Source organism: Parasteatoda tepidariorum, chromosome 2 (genome assembly GCF_043381705.1).
Source record: "Parasteatoda tepidariorum isolate YZ-2023 chromosome 2, CAS_Ptep_4.0, whole genome shotgun sequence".
Taxonomy (NCBI): domain Eukaryota; kingdom Metazoa; phylum Arthropoda; class Arachnida; order Araneae; family Theridiidae; genus Parasteatoda; species Parasteatoda tepidariorum.
The window spans coordinates 62,844,086-62,870,269 of NC_092205.1; the positions used below are offsets into that span (position 1 = coordinate 62,844,086).

The window sequence follows — 26,184 nt, forward strand, 5'->3', positions numbered from 1 at the left end:
TTCTAACTTGAGATTGAGGTTTACTGATCAAAAGTCTTTAAATCCACAAGACTATCGTCTCTTCGGTCCTACCACCTGAAATCATAAAACTAAAGAATATTAGGATTGAACTTCTGCAACTTTATTCCTTTTTGCACTCGAATCTATGAATCAGGGCGAAATAAGAAGCCAAAACTTCTCTTATCCGTAGCAACCAATTCTAATTATTTTGGACAAAAAGAAATGAAATTAGAGCTACAAGTTAAGGTTTTCAATGTGATATTATAATTAAATCATGCCTTAACTAAACAAAATACCGATCGTTTATCACCCAGAGACAACGTGAGAAATTAAAAATTCAAATTCAAATCTTCATAGAGTTAATTCAGAAATAGCATATCAGTTTCACAAAGCTTCGACATGTTTGAAGACTAATTACATTTCAAATGCCAACTGAAGAATCGATATCCTCGGAAATAGAAAACCCCCTGAGGAACTACACAATGCAGAACTATGATAGGTATGAGGATGGAATAATTGCACTTCCACCATCCATCAACTGATGTCGAGAAAATCTAAACTTTCCTGGATTAAAGAAGTGTAAGTGCCAAAGGGCTTCACGCGCTTTGAGTGTGACATGGTTCACGATAGACGATGATAAAATTAAAGCGTAAATACTACTGACAAATACTTTCTATTTTGTCGAAATAAAAGCAATTAATGGTTAGGCTTTTTAATTCAAGCAATTAAACAAATTTGTTTGGTATCTTCATTCCTTACATGAACTTCGTATAGAAATTACCTGGCAGTAAAGCAGCTAGGTTAAATGGCGAAAAAATACGGTTAAATAGCTTAGAGAGGTAAACTGATTTTATATTGTTATTGATCATTTATGATTCTTACGTTAAATGATTTAGAAAGATTTTGATGATTTCAATTCTTTCTTAGGGTTAGGAGTAAATTTGTAATTTTTTCGCTTTTAATGATAAGGAAGCCAATGACATAAGTTCAGCTGGCATACGATTAGCCACCCCAAAAAAAATCACTAGAAACATATTTTTATGCGATGTTTTGCTCTCGAGACTATATAAATTGGTTAAGAAAGTAAGTTATGACAATTTTACAGGTACATCACAACTAGGGGTTGATTTTATTTTTAAAAAAAATAATTAGTAACAAGTTGTAGTGTTAAAAAATACTACTCGCAAAATTGGAGTTCATACTAGGGTTTTTAAGGCCATATGTCAATCTATACATTTCGTGATGCAGCTTAATCATCTCTGCGTGACTTACAGAAATAAACGATTACTATATTGTTAATATCAAATACCTAAATATTTATAAAAGTTTAATTAATATCTTATCCTATTTTCCTCCTTCAAGATATCTACATCTGTTTTCATAATATCAATATTATGCACTGAGTTTGACGCACTTGACAAAATTTTTGTTACAGGAATTAAATTTGAGTTTTATTAAGGCAATTTTCACGATAATTACTACTGTATTGCACGATAAACAATAGGACATAACTTTCGTATGGTATGGCAAATTTTTGAAAGCATTGCACCACTTTTAAAGTTAGCGTTTTAAACCCTCAAAGTTTTAAGGCATTAAAACCTTTAACACAAGATATTTTTCTAATGACTCGTTTATTTAAAAAAAAACTACTTGATTTTCACCTCATCTAAGTTTTGTTTCCCCCTTGATTTCCATGTCTTTCCATAGTATAACCTTAGCACTATGAATCATGGATTACCATCTAGAGTTTATACTAAACCTTAAAAAGGGGTAGAGTGCAAGGAATTGAATAGGACACTACAACCTGAAGAAAGGGTATTGAAATTCACAAAAAACTGTATGGTTCTGTAGTGACACATAATATTCAAGACTCTTAATATATTTACTAACAAAATTTTACTACGATGAATTTTCAAATTTTACAAATTGGTTTTAAAATGCGCAAATTTTGAAATAGCCCAGATTATAAAAATACTTTCGAAAACAGTAATAATAACTCTACCAAAAAAGTGATATAAAAATTCTCTTGCATTTACACAAAATCGCCGCGAATAGCGTCACAAAGTGAACACTCATATTCGAAATAATAGTGTTGCAATAGCATTGTATTGTATTGTAACGTGGATTTAAGAGGGAATCGTATTAGATCAAGCTCGTCAAGAAGCGATAACTGTAATTCGAAACACGTATGCGGTTATAATATCGTATTTAAGTACTGGAATTTGAAGAAGAAAAAAAGAAGAAAACCACTTAGATATGGCCGAGAAAGCGATAAATAAATACCAATAAAACGACGAAGATTTATGAAGGAATCTTCTTAAACAAGACCAATATTAGCAATGTTTGCTTCTGCGCTTTTCTGAGCAATCTATTTTCTTGCTAGATATTTGTCACTTGCTAGCCAACAAAACGGGTCCCAACCTATTTAAAATACTTGCTGTGCATTTAATTGCGTAAATCCACTAAATGGCGGCGATAATTATTTCGGCATTTTAACCCCTGTTCCAACACGTCTACAGATTTGTCCTTTTTTCAACAGTTCTTAGATACTCTTATGCCGCTGATTTCAAATCTGCAATTAGCTTCTCTCTCCTAGATACAGATTTTTTAAATCACATTTTTATTCAACTTTTTGTTGAAATGTTCAAGTTTAAATACGTTATTTATAACAGGGGGTCGTATAAATGTTGCGACAAACTTCTGGTGGAGTTAGGTACATCGCCAGGATTAAATTTGCATAGATACGCGTATAAGGGAGTCTTATGAACTGTTTCTTCCTGTGCTTCTGAACAGGTCATAATAGGGAAGCGTTAATGATCTCTTACGACGACAGTTCCAGGTGTGGGTGTCTATGCAATTTTAATCCTAATGATGTGCAGTATTTCCCCTAGAAGTTTGTCGCAGCTATTACGTGATCTTTTGTTATCTGTAATGTTCAACTTGTACTTTTCGACAAAAAATAGACTACAAATGTCATTAACAAAATCTGTAGCTTTAGGAGTAAAAATAATTTAAGATTTGAGCTCCCGACACTCAAATTAGGCAATATCAAGTATTTGCATAAATGCAACAAAAAATTTATTCACCAGTGCAATAGGTTGTAAGCTTGCGGGCGGCACAACGGCACAAGGGGTGCATTTCGGTTGAAAAAAGTGGTGATCGGCTAGAGATTAATAAACAAAATTTCAATCGCTATTATTTATATTTATTCACCTATTTATCATCAGAAGGCCGTTAATTTTGCCTTATAATTTACAGCAAGTCATTTTATCAGGATACTGAGGTGTAATGGTCTGAATATTTATGAAACCGGTTACATTTTCCGAATTAAAATTTGTGTTTGTGTTTTGTGATGATACTTGAGTTGTATGAATGTTAGTATAAGTTTTTTAGCCGTAATCTGCTTGCTAGTGTATTTAAAATTATTTTCTCTTCTTTAGAACGTTCCTAGTCCTGCACCTAGATCTCAACCACGCAGTGCTTCCAATGGTCAGAAGGTTGGAGAATCCGTTCAACCAGTACCAACTGTCACATTACAAGATGGTAGGCAAATCTAATATTTTTGATTTCTTCACACATTCAATTTCTTAAGAGGTGAAGATTATTTTTTTTACACATTTCGTAAATATGCGCAGTTGAAAAAGTTGCTTTGAAATGGGGATCGCGTCAGTGGTGCAAATAAATATATTCGGGAAGTCATATAAGCCCCAAATCCAATAGATAATATGATATAGTTAAAGAAATTAACTAGCATCAACATAGTCAAAGAAATTTATACAAAGTAATGCATTGTCAAAGAAATTCCTAAACAGTAATCCATAGTCGAATAAATTCAAACAAAGTATCAAGTAGATGATATAAATAATATTAATAGTTTAATTAATAAAAAATGCTGAGTGCTTCGCAAAATGCATATGGTTTATCCCTGATGTTAAAATTTTGAGTAAATCAGATAGAAAGTAGAAAAGTTACAGTGTGAGAGAGATTTTGAGAAGACGCCTTTTAAATTTGCAAACGCTTATTTCCCCCATAGCGCGTTAATGCGAATTGCTTACATTAATATAATACATATTCATATCAATTTCAACTTGTACTTCAGAATAATGTGCTCAAATGTGGATAGCTGTCAGAATATGTATTAAAAACGAATTTTAATTTTTAAGTAAACAAAACAATAAATATCAAAATCGCAATGAAGGCAAAATAGTAACCATAAAACATTAATTTTCAAAACACTAATTTTTAGCTTTTTTGAGTTATATGTCATTAATGTATTTTTTTCATAAGATTTTGATGTAATTTTATAAATCAGGATGCCATTTGGATGCCATTTCTTCGTATTATTATTGTACGTGGTTTTCAATTGTATATTAATGATTTTTCTGAAATGATTACTATAAAATGTTTGGTGAGAAAAAGAATATGTATTTGAAGGACAATCTGATTTTCTCCTAATACTACTTTTCATTGAATCTTAACTCTATTACTTTTTCATATAAATTGCTGATGATTTTTGTGTACTTATTAACAGTAACTGATATTTTTGTATTTATTAACAGTATGTTATTAAAGGATCATGTGTTGCACATTTTCTTTTTTTGTAAATAAATTGTAATTTGTATGGTTTCATTGGAGTATAATCACTGTTACATTTTATCGGATACTGTAGAGTGTCATGCGTGTAACTATGATACATCATATATATTAAATATTAAATCTGTTCAGAAGTTCTGGAGATAATCATTTAACTTTCACAAATTCATTAAACTTTGGACACTGGTGTTCATTAGAGGAAATTAATTAAAAGAAAAAAATCATTAATTTGAACTTATTAAATTTTGGTTAATACGATAAAGATAATAATATATAGATTACATCGCATAATGCACAGTGAGAAATATTTTGGCCAAGACTACCAGAATATGGTAAAACTTACCGCGTTTCTGTCTGTATGGGAACACCAAATAGCTTGGTAATTTTTATAGAAATGCCTTGGAAAAGATTTTGTTAAAAATAACAATAAAATATGATTTTATAATGTATGATAAAATTTGATAATATTTTCATTACAAATAAGAACAAGGCATAAAAATCACTTTTTCGATTAAACCTAATTTTTAGTTTTGCATGTTTTATTAATTGTGTGGAAGTAAGAACTATAAATTTGAAAGCCAAAACTTCTGATAAACCATTGCCATATGAACAGAAAAATTACCAAATGAATGGTTTAAATTCTGCATAATTTGGCTTCATTAACCAGAAATGTGTTTCTTCTTTATCATGAATGTCATTAGTACACAGTACTGAAAATGTTACCTTATTTTTTTCTTAAATGTATAATTAATACAGCATGTGAAATCTTATTATGTCCAAAGTACACGCAAAGATAGTAATAGACACCTTGATCACTTAAACTGCCATAATTTAGGCGCAAAATTACATTGTGAGTACTTTAATGCGTTGGCAAAGAGAAGACCGTATCCCCGATTAAACTATTTTTTTTATAGTTCTACACGGAGAGAAAATTCTGGTAAAACTACCATACTATATAATAATGGTATTTATGGTAAAAAATCCATAATTCTGCTTGATAAAACTAAATGAAAAGGTTCTGTATTTAAACCATTCATTTGATATTTTTTACTTTCATATGGTAACTGTTAAACAAAAATTTTAGTTTTCAAAATTAAAGTTATTGTTATCTCCATTTATTTCGTAACTTTTTTTTCAAATGCCTAAACACTCAATTTTTCCTTGATAGATCTACATTCTTTAGATAAATTAGGGTTCCACGCCTTTCGACTTTTGATACTTAGTGATTTTTCTTATTTGATTTTGTTTATCTCCTTATCACTTTTGTTTTCTCGCAAGACTTAGTATATAACATTGTTTAATCGCTCTCTTAAGTTTTAAGTTTGTAAACAGATTTGGAATTTGTCAGAAAATAGACGTTTTTGTGAATACCATTTAATAATCCATTCAAAGCAATTAAATTCAGCAAATTGTAAAAGAAAATGTCGTTTAGTACCTATTTGAATTTATGTTGGAAAACTCCGAAAGTGTGAATGATGATACCAAATCGAGCATTCCTACATACTTCAAAGAGTGCAGCTAAATTTTAACACCAGATTAAGCTTATTCCAATCTACAGTTCATTGAAGTAGGTAGTACTTTTGGGAGCTCAGTAAATTTGGCGAATAATTAGTATATATTTCAACAATTCAACTAAATTCTTGTGTAAAACGATGGAAGGGTGAATTAAAACGAATATCAAATGCTTTTGAACCATTATTAGAAGTTAAAGGTAACTGTGCAGTTAGAATTTAATTGTGCAATTTCAAGATATTGTCAATTTGGTGCATTGTTTACATGAAGTGTGTTGATGAAATATGTGGGCCTCTAGTTGTATATATTTGACAAGCTGGTTATAGCCAAGTAAATGATATAAATTGATAATGATTTATAAAAAATATGGATGATGAATGATAAAATAATTGATAAAAGATATTGATTGGGATCGATTATTTGTCAAGTAATTTCAATCTTTTGTCAGATTGTTCTGGCAAACTTCTCATTAAAACTCTTAAAAAAGGCATGTATATTTTTAGTTGCATAATAAAGATATTTATTTTCTCATTACTTCTGTATAAAAATTGCTATCAAATCTGTATAAAAAAAGTATTTCTCTTATACATTCCAAAATATATTATGAAATATTCTGGAATATGTATAAAAATAGAAATATATATATAATAATGGAGGTATACAATAATGAAACTACATAATAATGAAAGTATATAATAGTGGATTCATTGAGATGTTTAAAAATATAAATATGTTATAATGGAAATATTAATAAAATATCGTTGATTTTTGTTGTCAAAAATGTAGATATTTGATAAACTTAAGCAATAATTCTTAAATTTAGTAAATAAAAAAGCTGAAGTTTTACAATGTTGTTATTTTTATACCCATAGTTCCTACTCCGCAAGTTCGTCGACTGCGTTCTGGCTCCTATGGAGGCAGCACTTCGCCAAAGCCTACGGAAGAGCTCATGGCTCGCTTGAATGGTGGTGGATCCTCGAGTCCTCACAACATCATGGATAACACCACCGTGGGATCCCCTCAGACACCGAGTACACCGAGAGATAAGGTAAAACTATTCACTCAGTAGTCATTCAAAAGGGAACATTACAAAGGGAATATTTCTCAGGTGTTGAAGGAGAATTTATACCCAAAAATCCGTTGATCAGCAAACATGGAGAAAGATCAACTGTCGATGGGGAAATCAGATAATTTTATCCAACTCTTCGGTCAAGGTTAGCAAGTTTCTGCCGAGGTGGTTAAAACTGGCATGGCAGAAACCCTTTTCTGCCACATTTGTGGCAGAAACTGGCAGAAATTCAGAAAATGACATAAAAGTAAGTACTGAGATTGACATACAATGGATAATTCATTGAAAAAACCATTAAATGTTAAACAAAGTACAATTTATTTATAAAATTATCAAAATTAAAAATCAAATATTACATTGTTTGCACTCTGCAGTAATCTATAACAAACGACAAGTTTTGATGCAGTTTCTGAACCTAAACAATTTCTCAATTTGCTATGCACGAGCGAGAAATTTGAGAAGATTTTCTCAAGTCCAGCAGAACTAGCAGGCATTGCCATCCACAAAAGATTAAAACTGTTACTGCTATAATAATTGAATTGTTGCCAAGCAAATTACGTATTGAAAAGAAAAAAAAACTATCTGAAAATAGCTCTATTCAGTTATATTAAGAGTTAGATGATAATAATTACTGAATTTCAGAGTTTAATATAATAAACTAAAGTCTAGTATATATATTTATTATTGCATTACATTATTCTTTATTTTATATAAATATTTGATATACTGCACTCTTTATATTTAATATAAACAAAATAATATATATTTACAAACAATGAATTAAAAAGTTTGTTACAGTTACATGGAGTTAAATTTTTCAGTTTACTTAAACAAAATGTCATTAAGCAATTACTAGAACTAATATAGAAGTTTTTTTAGTTTCCCCGAGTTTTTGCCGGTTTTACCGATTATAACCAGTTTCTGCCACTGGCATGGCAAAAACCAGTTTCTGCCGGCCATAAACCAACCCTGTCTTCGGAAGAGGCCTGAGGACGGATAGAAATTTCAAAAAAATTCCCTGAACAGGGAATTTTTATGACTAAATTCGACCTAATAATCGTGGAGTATTTTCTGACTATAATGATTTCAAATATTTTGTCGCTTATTTCTATTTTTGATTCATTTCTAAATAAACTGTTTCTTTTTTTCTTTTAAATATAGAACATGGTATTGAGTAAACTGTTTAGAATTTTTTTTGGAGCGTTGAATGCAATAAATTAAATGATAATATCGAAATGCAAAAACATTATGAGAGGATTATGTAGGATTACGTTGTGAGAAAGTTCTCATCCAATAATTTGCTTGCATTTTGATGTTTTGAAAATATTTTTTCAACATTAGAAACCTCATGTCTTAATCTTAGTATGTTTGAATTCACTTTTCTATAAATTTTAAATTTATTGAAGTAATTTGGGATGAAAAGTTTCCCCTGTGGTATAACGTCCTCTGAAAGAAGAATTCATCACCAAAAAATCCACAGATCACGGGGGAAAATCAGATATTTTTTCAAACTCTACGTAGTTGCCTAGGGACGAAGAGGAATTTCATAAAATTTCCCTAAACAGGGAATTTTTTGACTCACTTTTACCTAAACACAGCGAAATATTCCCCAATTATAATGATTTCAAATGTTCTCTCACTTATTTTAATTTTTGATTCATAGTGAATAAACTGCTTTTCAAAATGCTGAATATGATATCGGAAAAACTTTTTTTTGCTATGTTGAATGTAATAACTAAGATAATAAATTTATATACTCTGTATAATGATTTTAGAATACAAATTAGCTTAATATATTTAATTTGCATTAAATTATTACGTTTTTGAAAGCTATGCACCTACCATACTATTATTTTATATTTATACACTAGAACTGTACTAGATTATTTTGTTTGTATAAAGAGCATACTTTTTCCTTTCTCGTAGCTAAGAAACTTTATTTAATGAGTATAAAACTTTTCTCTCAAAATTATTCTTTGTCGGTAGAAAGGAAGCTTTCGTTTAGTATTTTTTTAGCTATACTAGATTTAAATATTCGACAAATACGCATGGGAATATATGATTGAAGTGTAAATAAATATGGCTGAAATGTATTAACATGCATATCACATATTTTTTCCTGTATTTGTTATGTCAGTTTATGTGCGTTGGTGTAACTATTATAAATCGGATAAATGGCTGACATTAGCTCTTGCTAGGTAGTAAATAATTTTTTAAAATGTTTATTACTTTCAAATTTTGATTAATTTTATTTTGTTTTCATTTGTAAAAATATCGTTCAGCTGTAATATAAGTTAACAAAGATTTCTTGATATTTTATTGTACATGCAATACTGTAAATTGCTTCTTTGCATTTCCTGTTTAAATGTTATTTTAAAATTTATTTTTATGTCATTCTTAACTACATTGAACTAAATGTGATTAACGTTTTTAATGTGACCTAAACAAAGTTATTTCTGATTGATAAAATGTGAATTCTGCAAAAAAAATATATTAAAATGATAGCTGCTTATTGTGTAAAGTTTTCAGTTATTCTAAAACTGTTAGTATTTTATACATTCTTCGTAAAATGATGCTGATGATACCCGCAAACAGAGATGCAAGAAAAGTTGTTGATTAAAAAATAAAAGTTTTTTAAGGTATTTCTAAATAATTTGGTATTGGAAATATTATTAAAAAGCGTCTAAGAATAATAAAACAGAAAGAAATGCGCGAAAAAGCTTTAAGTGCTTTTTAAACGACATGTTTTTGAAACGATTCATTCGAACTATACGATGAGTTTTTCGGACCTTTTTTCAAAGAATAAACAAATTAAAATGTTTATTGAGCTACAGTTATTTATTTATTTAGCACCACAGAAAGTAGAATCAATTACTGGGTGAGATTTTAAGCACCCTGAGTTTTAATTTCAAAGATAAATATGATCTGTTATTTGTGCGAATATCAATGCCTATGGTATAATACAAAGCAATGTTGATGCCGACGCTTTTTGCATCCGAAAATAATTTTTGTGGTAGTTTCTTCACACATGTCTTTGAGCTTGGACTGTAGACCCTGTAATTGCCACCCGGCAGTCTAAATAAACATCTTAATTTCATATGTCCGCATCCAACAACCTTGTATTGTACATCCTAAATGATCATCTGAGAGTGTAGGTGCACGTTTAAAAATAACAAGATGTTCAAGACGATTTGAAATGTATTCCTTTTTCCAAAATATCGCTGTCATTTGTCTTGTAAATTCCATTTAAGAAACTCTAACGTCCTTTTGTGTGATTCGCTGCATAAAATTCAGTTTGCAATAACAGCCACATTTAAGGTATAATTAAAAATGTCCCGCACCCACTTTATTGCTACTTAACTGAATCCTGTAGATAAAATAAAACTTATCTATGACATACATATTTCCAATCACATATTAATTTATAGGTTGTATAGTATAATTTATTAGTTGCATAGTATAGTGTATCAATGCTAGTTTCATTGCACAAGAATAACGCTAAAGTCTAATGATCAAATATCTATATCTTCCAAATCTGAATAAAAAAAATTATCTTAGAATGCATTGTTTCAAGCCAAACAAACAAAAATAGTTTAAATTTTTCTTTAACTTAGATGATAAAATTGAATACATTTGGAAAATAGTTCAAAATTACGAGCTATTTATGCCAAGAAAGGAGAAACTATTTACGCCAAGATTTAATGTAATGCTATTTTTTCTGAGCACATACATAAGACTCATTTAATGTTGAATATCAACTCTATCCAATAATACTAGTGTAATGATCCACACACCTCTCTTTTATCAGTAATCTTAATATAAATGAATTTTTTATTGATAATGAAATTTTTTATTGATAGAACTTTGCCTGAAAAGAAAAATGTTAGTAGGAATTAAGCGCACAATGAACGAATGAGTAATTGGCATGAAACTAGTTAAAAAGCTCTCCATTGTTTTATGCGTAGTGGCAACCTGTTCTAACCTGTTTGCTCCCTACACTGTTTTCATTTTATATGACTGAAATAATCTATAAAAGTTTTTTTCCATTGTTAAGATTAACTATAATATATTCAATATTAATTCTTTTAAACCTTTTGTATGAGTTTTACAAGCTTTTACGTTTACCGCCCATTAGCTTTTTTTAAAAAATATAAATTAGATAGCTGAATATTCCTTTCATCGTAAGGGGGGGGGGGAATAAGCAATCAATTTAGTGCTGAACAACACCACGAAATCCTGCTCAAAAATGAAAGACATATATCATTACAATTAATAAAACAAAAATAATTTCATTTTTTGAATTTATTGTATTTTGTCTTTCTCAGGAACTTTACGTTATTATATTAAGCAAAGCCTGTTTTTAGTAGTTTATCCCATCAAAATAAGGATTAACTGTTTTCAGAATCATTTGCCATGATACTGTTTCTCGAGGCCAATTCATAACTGCCAAAAGTTTCCCCAACCACGTGATTTTCTCCGGTACTTATTCTTTTCAAGGGACTTTAGAAACCTTATTTCACAGTATCTGTATTAAAGCTTCCCCGTATTGATGCTGTTTAAATCGATATCAAATATAGATTGTACTCATCAAATATATCATGCAATACATTGTACTTATATTTGCGCAGTTGGTACCTATTAAAGCTGCACAGGTAGTGCTTTTTACCAAAATTAATTATGTACCATTGGCATCTATAAGAATGTGGTGATTTTTTATATTTCCTCTAAGCCAATTAGAGCCATTTTTCCAATTAATTTTGCATTATAGTACTTAGAGTACGCAGCTTATTTATTTTGTTTCAGTTAGTACTTATTACTAAAGTTATTTAAATATCAAAAGTGCCACTAATAATGTTGAATTTTTTACGTTTTCCTAAATGATTTAGAGCGATTTCTCTATTAATTTTGCTTTATAGTACATAGCACATTTTTTTACTAATTTCAAAATTGATTAAGCATCATCTATAAAAATCGAACTTTTTACATTTCACTCAAAGGAATTAGTATTATTTCCCAATTAATTTTTTACAGTACAAGCTTGTTTTTAATTTCAATTAGTAATTATTACCAAAACTGATTAAGCGTCAATAGCATGAGTAATAATATAGCGATTTTTACATTCTTTCCTAAACGATTTAGTACCAATTCTCTATTTATTTCTTTTTCTAGAATATAGCAATTTCTTTAATTCAAAATATTACCTACTGACAAATTTAATATAAAGCAACATTTGTGTTATTAAGAGTGGGGCAAGTTTTTGCGTTTCTCAGTTTTCAGTTGATTTTAAATTATCTAGTTCGGTAGATGAATTTACGGTTTGAAAACATAACTATAAACAAAAGTTTCATGTGGTTTAAAATAACTTTAGAAGTGCTAACTTGGTTACCTAATCGACCAATGCTATCATGTTTATGCTGATCATAAAGTTCATCTGACATAGCAAATAAGAAATAATTAATCATTAAAGAATGTGCACAGCTTCTTTTTTTAAATATAAGCTATAAATGTGCTTGATATAAGCTATAAAAAAGAAAATGTCTGCTGTCAATCATTTTTATCAAAGGCTAGTTTCAAGTCGATGAAAAAATTCCAATTTTTCAAACGTCTTTCTCAAAGTATCTAACTGAAATTTTTTAACGATTTTCAGCATCAGGGGATAAAAATGCTTCTGTCACGCTGTCACGCACTGTCTCAATTTCAAGATGCTAGCTGAAATGGTTCTGGAGTTATAAGAGGAACATTCACACACACTCAAAAAACACATAAAATCAAACTCCTCATTTTACTATTATAGATCGCTAATAGATCATGAAATTTTTGGGATGTTATTCTTTCTATTTGTTCCCCAATTATATTTTGAGAATTTCTTTAAAAAAACTTTTGGTAACTCTGAAGATAATTATAAATTACTGTAATAGTGAAATATCATTGTTATTGTGTTTCTGCAACTAGTTGAAATTGAAATTTAGAACTCATATTTAATCATCAATTAATGTAAACTATACCTTCATATCTTTGTTTGAATAATAATATATGCAAACTGTTATTTTACCTGATGTGTTAAAATCATTTATTTTCTTTCAGCAGACTGGTGATTCTTCAGATACTCAGAGCGAAGCAGAGAGCATAAAATCCGTACGACTTAGACGGAAACTACCTAATCTTCCACCTGACCAATGCGCTTCACCCAGCCCCACTAGAAAAACAGCAGATCGAGCTAAAAACGGAAATGGTTTCCAAGACCACTTTGAAAACGAATCACCTTCTTTAACTCCAGCACCTACCGCAACCGTCACAACTACAGTAGTCACTGCAATTGAATCATCAAAAGAGTTTGCATCAGGCAATGTGTTAGGTGCTCCTTCACCAACACCCAGCATGGGCAGTTCCTTGTCACCTCTTCTAGGTCGACGAGTGGAAACATCTAGAACTCCTAGTCCTGGAGGAGATCCTACTGGTACTAAATTGCCACAGTACATGCAGAATTTAAAGCAACAACTTAGAGATGAACTAAAAGCTGTGACAGAAGAACGAAAGGTTATGCTAGAGCAAAGAAGCAGAGGTGATGGAGATCGTTCGCAGACTCCTCAGCCTCCACAAACAACGGCAACTACACTGGAACCTACCAGAACAATATCTACCTCATCGAGTGGAACCACTCCCACTGTTCCAAAACCTTTAGCTAATACTAACACAGCGGCACTCTCAGCTGTTTTAATGAAACAATTACAGGCACAGACACCCCACCAAGCACCATCTGTGTCACAGGTTTTACCACAAGCCCAAACAAGCACCCCCATATCTTACCAAACATATTCTTCAAAGCCTCAGTTGGCATCGCAAACAACACCAATTCAAACTCCTACGATGTCGCACGGCTATAGGATGCCAACACAACCGCAGTATCAAAGTCAACCGCAACTTCTGCAATATCAGAACCAACCACAGTTCGTACAGTATCAAAGTCAACCACAGATAGTACCACATCCCATTCAGCCTCAAACGCCTATGAGAGGTCAATTGTCTTCCCATTATGGCAGCAGCCAAGAGCTGCATCTGTATCAAAGTATGATGGATTCCGGTCGAAGGACACCTCAGCCTTCAGGTGCAAGAACTCCTCTACCTGATGCAGTCCCAAAATATGCCATCACCCAAAGACCATCTGATGATGACATCACCATCATGACTACTGCCACTACGACAGTTGTTTCAGCTTCAGAGCAGTGGCATGATGGTTCTAAGCGTTCTCGTCAACCTCCAACGACAACAATGGCACCCTCGACTTCTTTCATGGGTACCAGTGTTGAATCGTTGCGACGTTTGCAACAAAAAATGACTGCTCAACCTACTTTAAAGAAAGGCCGACGTAGACATAACAGTGAGCTTAATTTGCCACCTTTTGCACAAATGGAACAGGCAATGCACTATCAGACAATGAGACAGCAACAGCCATTAACTCCGCAATACCTTCAATATTATCCTAAACAAGTTCAATCAGTCCAACCTAGTAAGTGAAAAATCCATGTTTTATTTTCTTTTTAAAGCATTTTTTTTGCATTGTAACTGACAATGTGTTTTGAACTTATAAGCATATTTCAAACTTCTAATATAAATAGTGACCATTATAGTCTAGAACAAACTCTTTTAACTTTTGAATGGTTTAGTTGTTTAGATATAAATATAAAAGTGGTATCTGTAGTAAAATTTATAAATACTATCAAACTATAAATAGTTTTATCTATGGTTGTAAAGTCTGTAGATACGATACCACTATTTTTTAAATACCGCTTTACTATTGATACCACTATCTATTGTGGTAGCTATAGTATAGTATTTTAGGGTTACGTAATAAGACTCTTATAGCGCCACTTAGTCGAAACCAAGATTTATTTAATCAAAACTATGACTAAAAAAATAAAAAAAATAATTTTAGCAAATTTTATGAACGAAAATAGTAAAAAGAATATAAGCAATGTAATCTAATATGTTACTTTTAAAAAACATGCAAAATTCATAAATTCTATTCATTACTTTCTTTTTATAAAACTGCCAAAAAAACTTTTACATTTTCTCCCTAACTGTAATTCAAAATTATCTTACACGTAGCGAAGCAAAAGCATTGTGGCATAAATTATCGCGACATTAGTGCACCTCTTTTCTATTTTTCTTTTCAAACTATTGTAAGAAGCGATAATATTTTGTAATAATAGCTTGAAATTAAAAGTCTATGAAATCACGACGTGCTTCTGTTTCTTCATAAATTGTATTATTATTTTATTCATCATGATTAACAGCATTATTTTTCATTTTATAAAATTAATATGATTCTTTTTAGACATCATTCATCCTTCTTCTTACTCTTTTTGTATACAAGATATGTTTTTAATGTTTATCATGAATTTTTTCATCTAATTTTATGAAAATAGTTAATAAAGGAAAATCTTAGTTTTTAGTTCGCAACGGAATATTTGCTTTAAATTGTTGTTTCTAAATTCAGATATAAGTTTCCTTTATGTTAATTAGCTTTATCATTGTCATTTTTAACATTTAATAATACAATGTTGCACTATAATGTATAAAATAATCTTGTATTAAATTTTATAAGAATAATACAAGTAAAAATTGGATAATGAAGCACATGTCACCCTCTCTTAATATCTTAATATCTTTCGCTCTTTTAGAGAAATAATTGAGGTTAAATAAATTTATCAAATTATCAAATTGTTTTATAATTATAAAAGTTTTAACATTCTCTTCAAAAAGTGATGATTTCTGAAAATTTTGTTATTGGTGTTGTTTTTTAATTGATTTTTTTATTCCCAGGACGCAAATTTTCAATATTAACTTGATATAAATATTAAATGTTATGACAAAAAAAATGTCCAAAAATGCTGGCAAAATTAAGAAATGCAGGCATTACTGAAAAAACTGAAATTAGATATCTAATATCATTTGAAATTTTACGCTAACAAGCTTTCTTTGATTTCTTATTAAATTATATGCCAAGTGAAAATAATTTATTAAAAATAAAATAAAATAAAATTTTTCATTTAGGAGAAAAACCATTTTTAATTAAATAGAAAAATAAAACAGGCTACCTTTATAAACCAACTGCTTAATACATCCAGTCATTGATATATTCAAGAGAAATAAAAACTTAAAAATAAATTATTCTAATTTCTTGCGTAAAAAGAAAATTTTTACACGCGATAACTGAAAATTGAAACATTTTTATCCACTCCTAAAGACGGTATCTAGGCTTTTCTGGGTTAACGGAGCATACGCAAGTTTCTCGAGAATTTAACTAAAGAATAATTTCTTCAAATCAACCGTTAATATTCAATGAGAGGATAATTAGGATAAGCAGGATTGAATAAATTTCTTGTCCCCCAGTTATTAACAATTCTCCAACCAAATGTATGTTTGTTTCTTTTTTGCTCCTGCTTTAAAAATTTCATTATTATTTTTTTTATTCACAAATATTTACTTATGAATCGAATTTTAAGTTTCCTAATTGTCATGCTAAATATAATTTTTACTTTTCTGGCTCAATTGCTTTAAAATTAAATATTTAATTAGCATAAAGTGATATTTTATCTAAGTTCATGACTAAATTAGTAAAGTTCAATATTAAATTACAAGACATTGATATTCGATTACTAGATATTTCTATGTTAATAAATTGTTTGAAACTATTAAAATGTATTATCCGTAATAAATCATTTCTCACTCATAATTTATGTTTTATTTCTCCCTCTTTAAAATCTTACTTTTCAGTTTTCTTTCCCTCCCTTTTTTTAAAAAACTTCATAAACAATATTTAATCAAGCGCCTTAGTTGTGTCGAATGAAACTTTTACTTATGTGTTCCATTGGCTTTAAAATTAAAAATATTTCTTACATAAAGTTTTCTTTTGTCACAGTTCAATACTAAATTACGAGACACTGATAAGCAATTAGTGGATAAATTAATTAAAATTTATTTATTTACAATACATTTCCCCCTCATAATTTTTGTTTTATTGCTCCTTTCTTAGAATCTTTTTTTTTTTCATTTTTTTTAATCTTTTAAAAGAGCAAAATATTTAGTTAGAGATCGCATTTTAAAGGCTATATGTGTTAAGCGATTTTACTAGCTCGTTTGAATAGCTTTAAACTAAAACTTTAATTAGCATAAGGTGCGTTTTAATCAGTACTAAAAATAAAATGTCTGAAAAAACTCTATTGCAAGCATAAAAATTTAAAAAATTAATTTATTACATGTTATAAAATTATTATAATATTAAAAAAATATTATAAATAAATTTTTTTTATAATAAATAATAAAAAAAAATATAATAAAATTTCTTTATAATAAAATTATTATGAAAATATTATAAAATTAATTATTTATGAAAATTAATTAATGAAATTAAAAAAAACATCCATCTTTTACAAACTAGCTTTTAACTTGCATTGATTTCACGCTGATTCACGTGAGCCAAACGATTCTCTTGTAGGCTATAGATCGATGGATTTCCCCTCCATTGACAGCCACGCCCGAGCGACTGAACTACTAAGATCGAGTGCTAGTCGATTTGGCGGGAGTTTGGGAAGTGGATTCGGATCTACGGAAGCTCTCTACCAGGGACGAAGGGTTATGAACAATAAATTACAGGAATATTTTGTTCCAGACAATAGAATGATGGAACAGCAACAGAGGGTGGTTGGTCCGGACGCTTATTTCCAAACACTAAATAATGAAATCAACAGGTGAGTCAATGCTGCAAGGACTTCTTTAAATTGTGATAAAATTTTGCTTCATTTCAGTATTAACGATGTCTTTTTTTTTTACTTACAGTGATATCTTGAGGAAGAGTGTTAAATTAAATACTAATAAATCTCAGGAATAAAATAGGTTAAAATTAATTATTACTTATAGATAATTTGATACACAGTATCAATTTCGAATAATGAGTAAGTGTGACAACATTTCCCAGATTGCGACTATATTTTGGGAGTTTAGAAATCCGTCAAAACAAGGTATTTTTATTCAGACAAAGTACGTTTTTGTGTCTGATTTCGCAACTTAAATTATCTTCTGTGCTTATAATTAGCATATTTAAGGTCACCCCCTTGAGCGATTAAGATTGAGTTCTAGAACGTGAAGATCAGATCATTAGATCAAAAGTTATTCAGGGTGATCCTTTTTACGTGCACTGTATACTTATAATATACATATTATGGAGGGTATCAACTAGTTTCATACCAATTGCTCATTTGCTCAAAAGGTGAGTCAATGCTGTAAGGACTTCTTGAAATGGTGATAAAATTTTGCTTCATTTCTGTATTAGCGATGTATTTTTTTATTTGCAGTGATATCATGAGTAAGAGTGTTAAATTAAATACTAATAGAGCTGAGGAATAGGATAGGTTAAAATTAATTATTAATTATGGATAATAAGATACACAGTATTAATTTTGAATAATGAGTAAGTGCGTCGAATACGAGTGGAATTCATAAATAGACCATTTATGAATTATGAATTCTTACCTGTAAGAAATAAATTATGATAGGTAATTATTAATGGATGGTTGGATGCATAATATATTTTTCTAGTCATGAGTAAGTATAAGTACAAGTAAAATTCATTAAAGGGGCATGCGGGGATAAATAATTAATGATGGGTAATTGTAAAAACAACTTTGTGTTTAATAATAAGTAATTATGTTAAATGCTAGTAGAATTCCGTAGGTTAAGCTGGGATACGTAATTAATAATTGGATATATAGTATTTTATTTTTAGTAATGATTAAGAGTGGTAAATACTACTGGAATTTATAAATAGAGAAGCAAGGATAAGTAATGAATTGGGAATAATTAGATATATAGTATTTTTTAAATTTTTATTCCGGACCTAACACTTTAATTAGCGCTTGGTGGCATAGGCTAAATAAGGCATATTTTCATAGCATTTTATAACATTATTCAGTATAGAAAATGTATATTTAAACTCATAATGAATATAAGTTTTTCAGTGGGCTAATTCTTACTTATTTTAAAAATCCAAATCGGTTGTGGTAGGGAAAGTTATGTATTGATATCAAACGTTTGTCAATTTTATTTGAAATCGAAATATTCTTAGGCCCTTACCAGATCAATGAAATTTTTGAAATTTTATTTTACCTGCTTATCGCCTGGAATAGGAAAAGTTGCATAGTAAATCCTCTTTGTTTGTAAATAGAAATATTATTAGATCATATGATGTTTACCACCTCCACCAGACACTTGAAAATTACATCATTGTGAAATTTTAACCCTCTGAATTTGAGCTTTTAACGAATATTTTTTTACAATTGTAAAAACATTTTTAAATCTTTTTTTAATATTTTCTATAATAACACGGCAGAATTTTTTCGAATTAAAAACTGAAAAATAAAGGAATGAATCACAAGAGAACCGTCACTATGCCATCTGCGTCAAAGGGTCAAGTCAGTTGAGCTCTAAATAACTTCAGAAAAATGCAGTGTACTAGTTGTGTCTGAAATCACAGTTTTAGTTTCCTGCATTTTAGATTATTTGAAAACAAGTCAGTTATCGACCGTGTATCTACTTTTCATCAGATTTGATAAAACTACAGTCAATACTGTTGTTAAACACCACAGATTGAATTGGATTCAAGAAAACCTTTTCATTGCTTCAATAATGCCAGTTATGTGCCAATGAGCTCTCTATAGCTCGATCCTCTTATAATAACGCGACAGAATAGTTTAAGATTAAAACTAAAGTAAAAGGTTAAAGAGTAATTCTTTCTACGTTAAAGAGTAAAAACAATTCTTTGACTAGCTTGCCAAAATTATGGCACAATTACCCAGAAGAGATCACAAGGAATTATCTGTTATCAAATTCAGCCCTTGGTATCAGTTTTCGGGACGGCAAGATTGTGCGCTTAAAGCCATCGCAACGTTTTTCTCATCAGGCAGATGAAGATGCTTCAGTGACTAACCTAATGGCTCTTTAACGGCTCGTGTATATCTGGTAGATTTTTTATTCCCAATTACGTCATCCATTTTAGATTTTTTCTCAATCTCCGCACTGCGTATATGTTTAGTCAATGGATGTTCCGTAAGGAAACAAGTCTGCCAATTAATCAATTTTGTGTTAGAATTTTTCTTAAAAGTGGAATAATAAAATTGCAGACACCTTCGCTAGTTTACAATGGGTCTTCAGGGCTCTAATAAAGCCTAATAACCTGACACACACTGATGAAAAGTATGGTCAAAACAACCAGAATATGGCAAAAATTACCGTGTTTCTGCAATACCTCCTCGATGATAAAAGGTCTCAGCAAGGGTTACCATCAGCAAGAAAGTTAATCCTTTAATAGTCCAAACGTAATGACATCTTTCGTATTTTCCACCACTGCGCAGCTAAGTAGTCCGAACGTAGTGACACCCTTCTTATTTTTTCTCTACTGCCCAGTTTATGATCGTTACGTCGGACTACTAAATTAATCCGTGCTGAGACTTTCTCTTTTCTCGGAGGTGTTGATTTTTGGCTCTATGGAAACACCAAAAAGCTCTGTAATTTTTTGCAAAGCGCTTTAGTAATGATTTTGGTCGAAGAAACAAAAATATAGTTTCTGGTCATGTGATAAAATTTGGAATTTTATCATGACACCTTTAGACACCTATCGTAAAAGCTAATTAGTTGGTTACATTTACTTTTCAGTTTTGCATTTTTCACTAAATGCGTGGTAACAAGAGCTATAATTGTTAAAACCAGAATTTCTGGTAAACCTATATCATATGAAAGGGAAAAAATTCAAATAAATGATTTAAATGCCTTATATTTCAGTTGTATTAACATAAATTATGCATTTTTTTCCAGAAATGTAATTACCAAACAGCATGGTTATATTACAGGAATTTCTTTCTCCGTGCACAGCAGTAACTTATTGAAAAGTTTTAAGAAGAATAATTTAAGACAATTCTTCAAAATTTTGAAAGTTATTAAATATTACCGCACTGATTTAATTTCATAAATGTTTGTTTTGAACTGACTGAACACCTTAATTTTCTGCATTTATTATCGTTACAGGTTGCGACGTTCATCTGAAAATATCCATAGAGACGCCATATACGATAAGCCATCATATGGTGCTTCAATGGGTCCCCCTCAAACACCAGTTCCTGAGATCAGAACCAGCCCACAAACCACTGACCGGAGAAAAAGGTCAAAATTCATTAAATTTTTTATTTATTTTAATCATCATTGATTAAGCTTAAATTTCTCTGCAGAAATTTTGCTCTCTATTACATTTAATAATCGACTGTTTACTTATTACAGTACAATGTAATATGTAATTCAATATTACAATAAATTGCTACACTGTAAGAAATTCCGTATCAAATTACGGTATAAAGTACCCGGTGCATCATCTGTGATATCCATTCTACTGTGAAATATTATACCGTAAGTTTCAAAATAATATTTATTTAGTTGGAAGGATTCAGTGGTTTTACGGTAATTATTAATGTAAAAATTACTGTATATCAGAATTTTTTTGTTCCGTAACTGAACAGGTTACGGAACAAAAGATTTGATGTGCCGTATAAAAATGAATTTATATAATATATTATAAAATGGATAAGCACAGGCAAAAAAGGACTTAACGGTAGAAATTTTCGGCTCCATAATGTGTACATTTTGCTATATTTTGATCCGGAATTTCTTACAATGTAGTGATAATTAATAAAAAGGTATGTGTCGCATTTTACGAGTTCTAATAACTAAGAAATATACTACTATTGTTATATATAAGGTTTATAATATTATATATAAGGTTTATAGTATTATATATAAGGTTTGTAATATTATATATAAGGTTTTTTATATGTTGCAATTGAAAATCTTTTGTTACTTATACATGTATTTCTGTTACTTTCATTACTTGGAAACATGAACTAGAATTGTATATTTTTCTTCCAATTTCTTGTTTTTTAAACCCATCATTTTTACTTAATTGTCTTTTCACCTAAATAATAATGTATGCGCTTGGATATAAATTCCAGTTAGAGAATCTTAAAAATATCTTCGGAAGAAACAAATTAATTTGGCAATTAAGCTCCCGAAACTATTCATATTGTTCTTCTTATATATTTTTTCAAGTGGGAAAATAATTTTTTAGTGAAAAAAAAAGTTTGATAGGTAACAAAAATTCTGAAGTGAAATTAAGTAAACTTATAAAGCTCATTTTTGAGACGAAAATTCCAGAAACTGCTCTGGCAGAAATATTCGTTTTTCTTCAAAATTTAATTTTTACTTTTTTCTTTAAAATAATAATGTATGACTATCATAATGTATAACTATAACAAATAAATGATGAAACATTTTGAGCGAAAATATTAATCAAACACTGATCACAATAGGGTTGAGTTCGTAAATATTTACTTTTTCTTTTCATTGAAAATTGAACTAACAGGAGTAGAATTTTTTTTTCAAATTTCCGAGCAAATTTTGAACAAAATTTTAAAGTTTGAAAAATAGCTCTAAATATCAATCCTCGCGTGCAATATTAATCAAATATATTAAATGAGCATATATTTGTTTCATATGTTTAGGAAAGAGAAAAAATCTCGAAAGCCTAGATCTTGGCATCCTTCACCTTATGTCTCTGAAGATGAAGATGACCAAATGACAAGAGAAGAGAAAAAAGCAAAAATCAAAGCAGAGATAGCTCGCCGGCGACAACAGATAGAAGAAAACATGAGGCTGCATGACGAGCTTTGCAAACTTGCAGAGAGGCGTGACAGATTAGAAGCAGGTACAAAATTCTGAAAAAAGTTTTTGGCACCGATTTTAACTACTGTATTTATAAACATATTATTGTTTCTTATTTTTGATATGATAAAATACATACATTATTATCATATCATACATACATTGTCATGTACTGAGAAGAAAGTATGTTAAAAACTTTCAAAATATGGTAAATTTTACGGTATTTCTAGCCGTATAGGAACACCAAAAAGCTCGATCATTTTTACCAAAGCTCTTTGGTAAGGATATTGGTAAAATTAACAATAAAATATTATTTTATAATATGGGATAAAATTTGCTTAATGTGGTAAAATGTTATCATTTTAGCATGATATCTCAGAGCATGTTATTCGTTTAAATTTACCATTTTGTATTTTTTAAATGTAAATTTAGCATTTTTGCTTTTTTTACTGAATGTGTGGTAATATGAGCTAGAATTTAGAAAGTTTGAAATATGAGCAGAAAAATTACCAAATGACTGTCTTAAATAACGCATATTTCGGTTTTATTAACCAGAATTGTTTTTGACAGAAATGTAATTTCCATGCAGTGTGGTAATTTTGCTAGAATTTTATATTTCGTATCTCAGTGTACTTAATACAATAATTTGAAATTAATAATATGGATTGTGTAAGTATGGATTAAAGATATGTGATCAATAATTCTTTTATCTGCTAAAAATAGTATTAGAAATTTTCATTGTTAGAAAATTTGAAGCGTGATAAGTTGTGAACTGCGTGTTGACTTGCTGTAAGCTTCTCATTAAGTCGATTTAATAAATTTGATGCTATTATTCAACTTAAAAGGAAACATGGTTCAATTTTACGCATTCAATTTAGAAAATATGGATGATTATTCTTAAACCATATGTTGGTTTAAGGTTAATTACACAAAGGCTAATTTAGCGTTGCACTGATTTATCTGAGGGTATACTAGTTAATTTGCTGAAAACTGACATCGTGAAAACGAATTTGAAATAGAAGTAAACATTGTTCCTTTTAATATGAAAAATGTTTTAAAGTATTCTTGAGTTTAGTTAAGAAAACATAATCTTCAATCTAAATCCTAATACTTTCAAAAAAATTTACAATCTCATTTCATTAAAAATTGAGCTTACTCATTTGTTTTTATAAAGTTCTTTTAGACAATGGTCTTTAACATTTTGAAATGTATTTAAGAGGGCCCTATATACCACGGGAGAAACTTTTTATTGCAAATTCTCTCACACCTAAACAAAGTAAGTTCAGGCAAACCTAGAGTAAGCCACTAAGTATCAAATACAAAAAAGTTTTAACACAAAAGTATTAAACACAATTTCCAAAAAACAAACATGAAAACAAATTAGATGATAACTTGGGATTACAAAATGAGAAAGTACTCTTCCAATCATTTGTCTGCAGTTTGATATTTTGAAATTTCTTCTTCAACAATCGAATGGCTAATTCTAGGTTTGTATGAGCTTCCTTTTTCTGTACATTAAATCTCAAAATAATTATGGTGGTGAAACAGAATTTAAGAGGAAAAATTGGTCCTTTATAAAGCGTCCTCTTAATGTAGCTAATAGTTTATTGGGCCAAATCAAAATAGTTTTTCTGTGTTAAAATTATTGTTTTGATACCTATGACAATGTGAAACCTTTCTGAAATTTAAAGTTCAAACACCTAAGGTAAAAAAATCATATACTGGCAGCAAATAACACAATCTTTATATATATATTTCGTCTGTTCGTGTGTATGTCACTGAACTCCTCCTAAACGGCTGGACTGATTTAAATGAAATTTTCTGTGTACCTTCAGAAGGATTCGAGAATGGTTTAGATTCACAATTAGATTCACAATGTTTTTTTAATGAATTTTTTACTGAGTGGGAAAAAATTCTACTTCTTATGCGACTTCCAACAAGAAAGCTTTAAATGTTTAACGCTGCATTTTTATTGGCCGGGAAATCACGTGGTAGGATCCAGTTTTCCCTCATTCATTTCCATATTGTTTTGGTTCTCACTAGCATAAAAATAATAAAAGTCATAAAACTTTTGTTTTTCTATAAATATTTTTTTAGTTTGTTTTGATAGATATATAATTTAATAGGGAGCAGGAAAAGGAGTCGCTGAATAGAATTTGTAATTTCGTGTTATTATTGTGTTTGTAGAATTTTGAAGTGTGCATTTTAAAAATGTAAAAAACTACACATTTTGTAGATTCAGTGCGGAATTGAAGTGAGTATTTTTTATAATTTCAGATTGAATTTATACGTGCGTTGGATAGTCCGCGTCATATGCAAGAATATATTCAAGACGCCATGACTTACGTACGCGCATACGGCCGACCAGATCTTTTTATCACATTTACGTGTAATCCAAACTGGGATGAAATTAAAAATTTGCTGTTATCAGGTCAAACATCGATGCATCGCCATGATATCATTGCACGTGTGTTCAAACAAAAATTGAAATCCCTGATGAAATTGATTACACATCACTCGGTATTTGGTGAAACTCAATGTTGGCTTTATTCTGTTGAATGGCAAAAACGAGGTTTACCTCATACGCATATTTTGATTTGGTTGGTGGACAAAGTACGCCCAGAAGAAATTGACAAAATTATTTCAGCGGAAATTCCAAATCCGAATGTTGATCAAGAATTGTTTGACATTGTGACTACTAATATGATCCATGGTCCATGTGGTTCTCTCAACATGATGTCACCATGTATGGATAATGGAAAATGTACGAAACGTTTTCCTAAACCATGTCAAACTGACACTATCACCAATATCGATGGTTATCCATCTTACCGTCGTAGAGATGTAGACAATGGCGGTCAATCATATGAATTGCGTCTATCAAACGGTGTAAGAGTTGACATCGATAATCGCTGGGTGGTTCCATACTCACCATTGCTGTGCAAAACCTATAAAGCACACATAAACGTTGAGTTATGCAGTTCGGTGAAGTCTATCAAGTACATTTGTAAGTACGTTCATAAGGGCAGTGATAAAGCTATATTTGCTGTTCAAAATGTAAATAAGAATGACGAAATAACACATTATCAAATGGGACGATACATAAGTAGTAATGAAGCTATTTGGCGAATTTTTACATTTCCTATACATGAAAGGGATCCTGCTGTTGTACATTTGGCTGTGCATCTTGAAAATGGACAGCGTGTTTATTTCACAGAACAGAATGCACTACAACAAGCTTTAACAGC

At 30.1% G+C, this 26,184-nt stretch overlaps 1 protein-coding gene across 1 annotated transcript in view; it reads left to right on the top strand.

Moving 5' to 3' along the window:
• Positions 1-26,184, top strand: part of LOC107452377 (uncharacterized) — a 191,934-nt gene that overhangs the window by 135,239 nt on the left and 30,511 nt on the right. The window contains exons 8-13 of the mRNA XM_071177670.1: positions 3,441-3,543; positions 6,978-7,153; positions 13,259-14,681; positions 17,673-17,925; positions 21,254-21,388; positions 22,777-22,979. Coding sequence (XP_071033771.1) covers positions 3,441-3,543; positions 6,978-7,153; positions 13,259-14,681; positions 17,673-17,925; positions 21,254-21,388; positions 22,777-22,979 — 2,293 coding nt within the window. The remainder of the gene's footprint in view (positions 1-3,440; positions 3,544-6,977; positions 7,154-13,258; positions 14,682-17,672; positions 17,926-21,253; positions 21,389-22,776; positions 22,980-26,184) is intronic.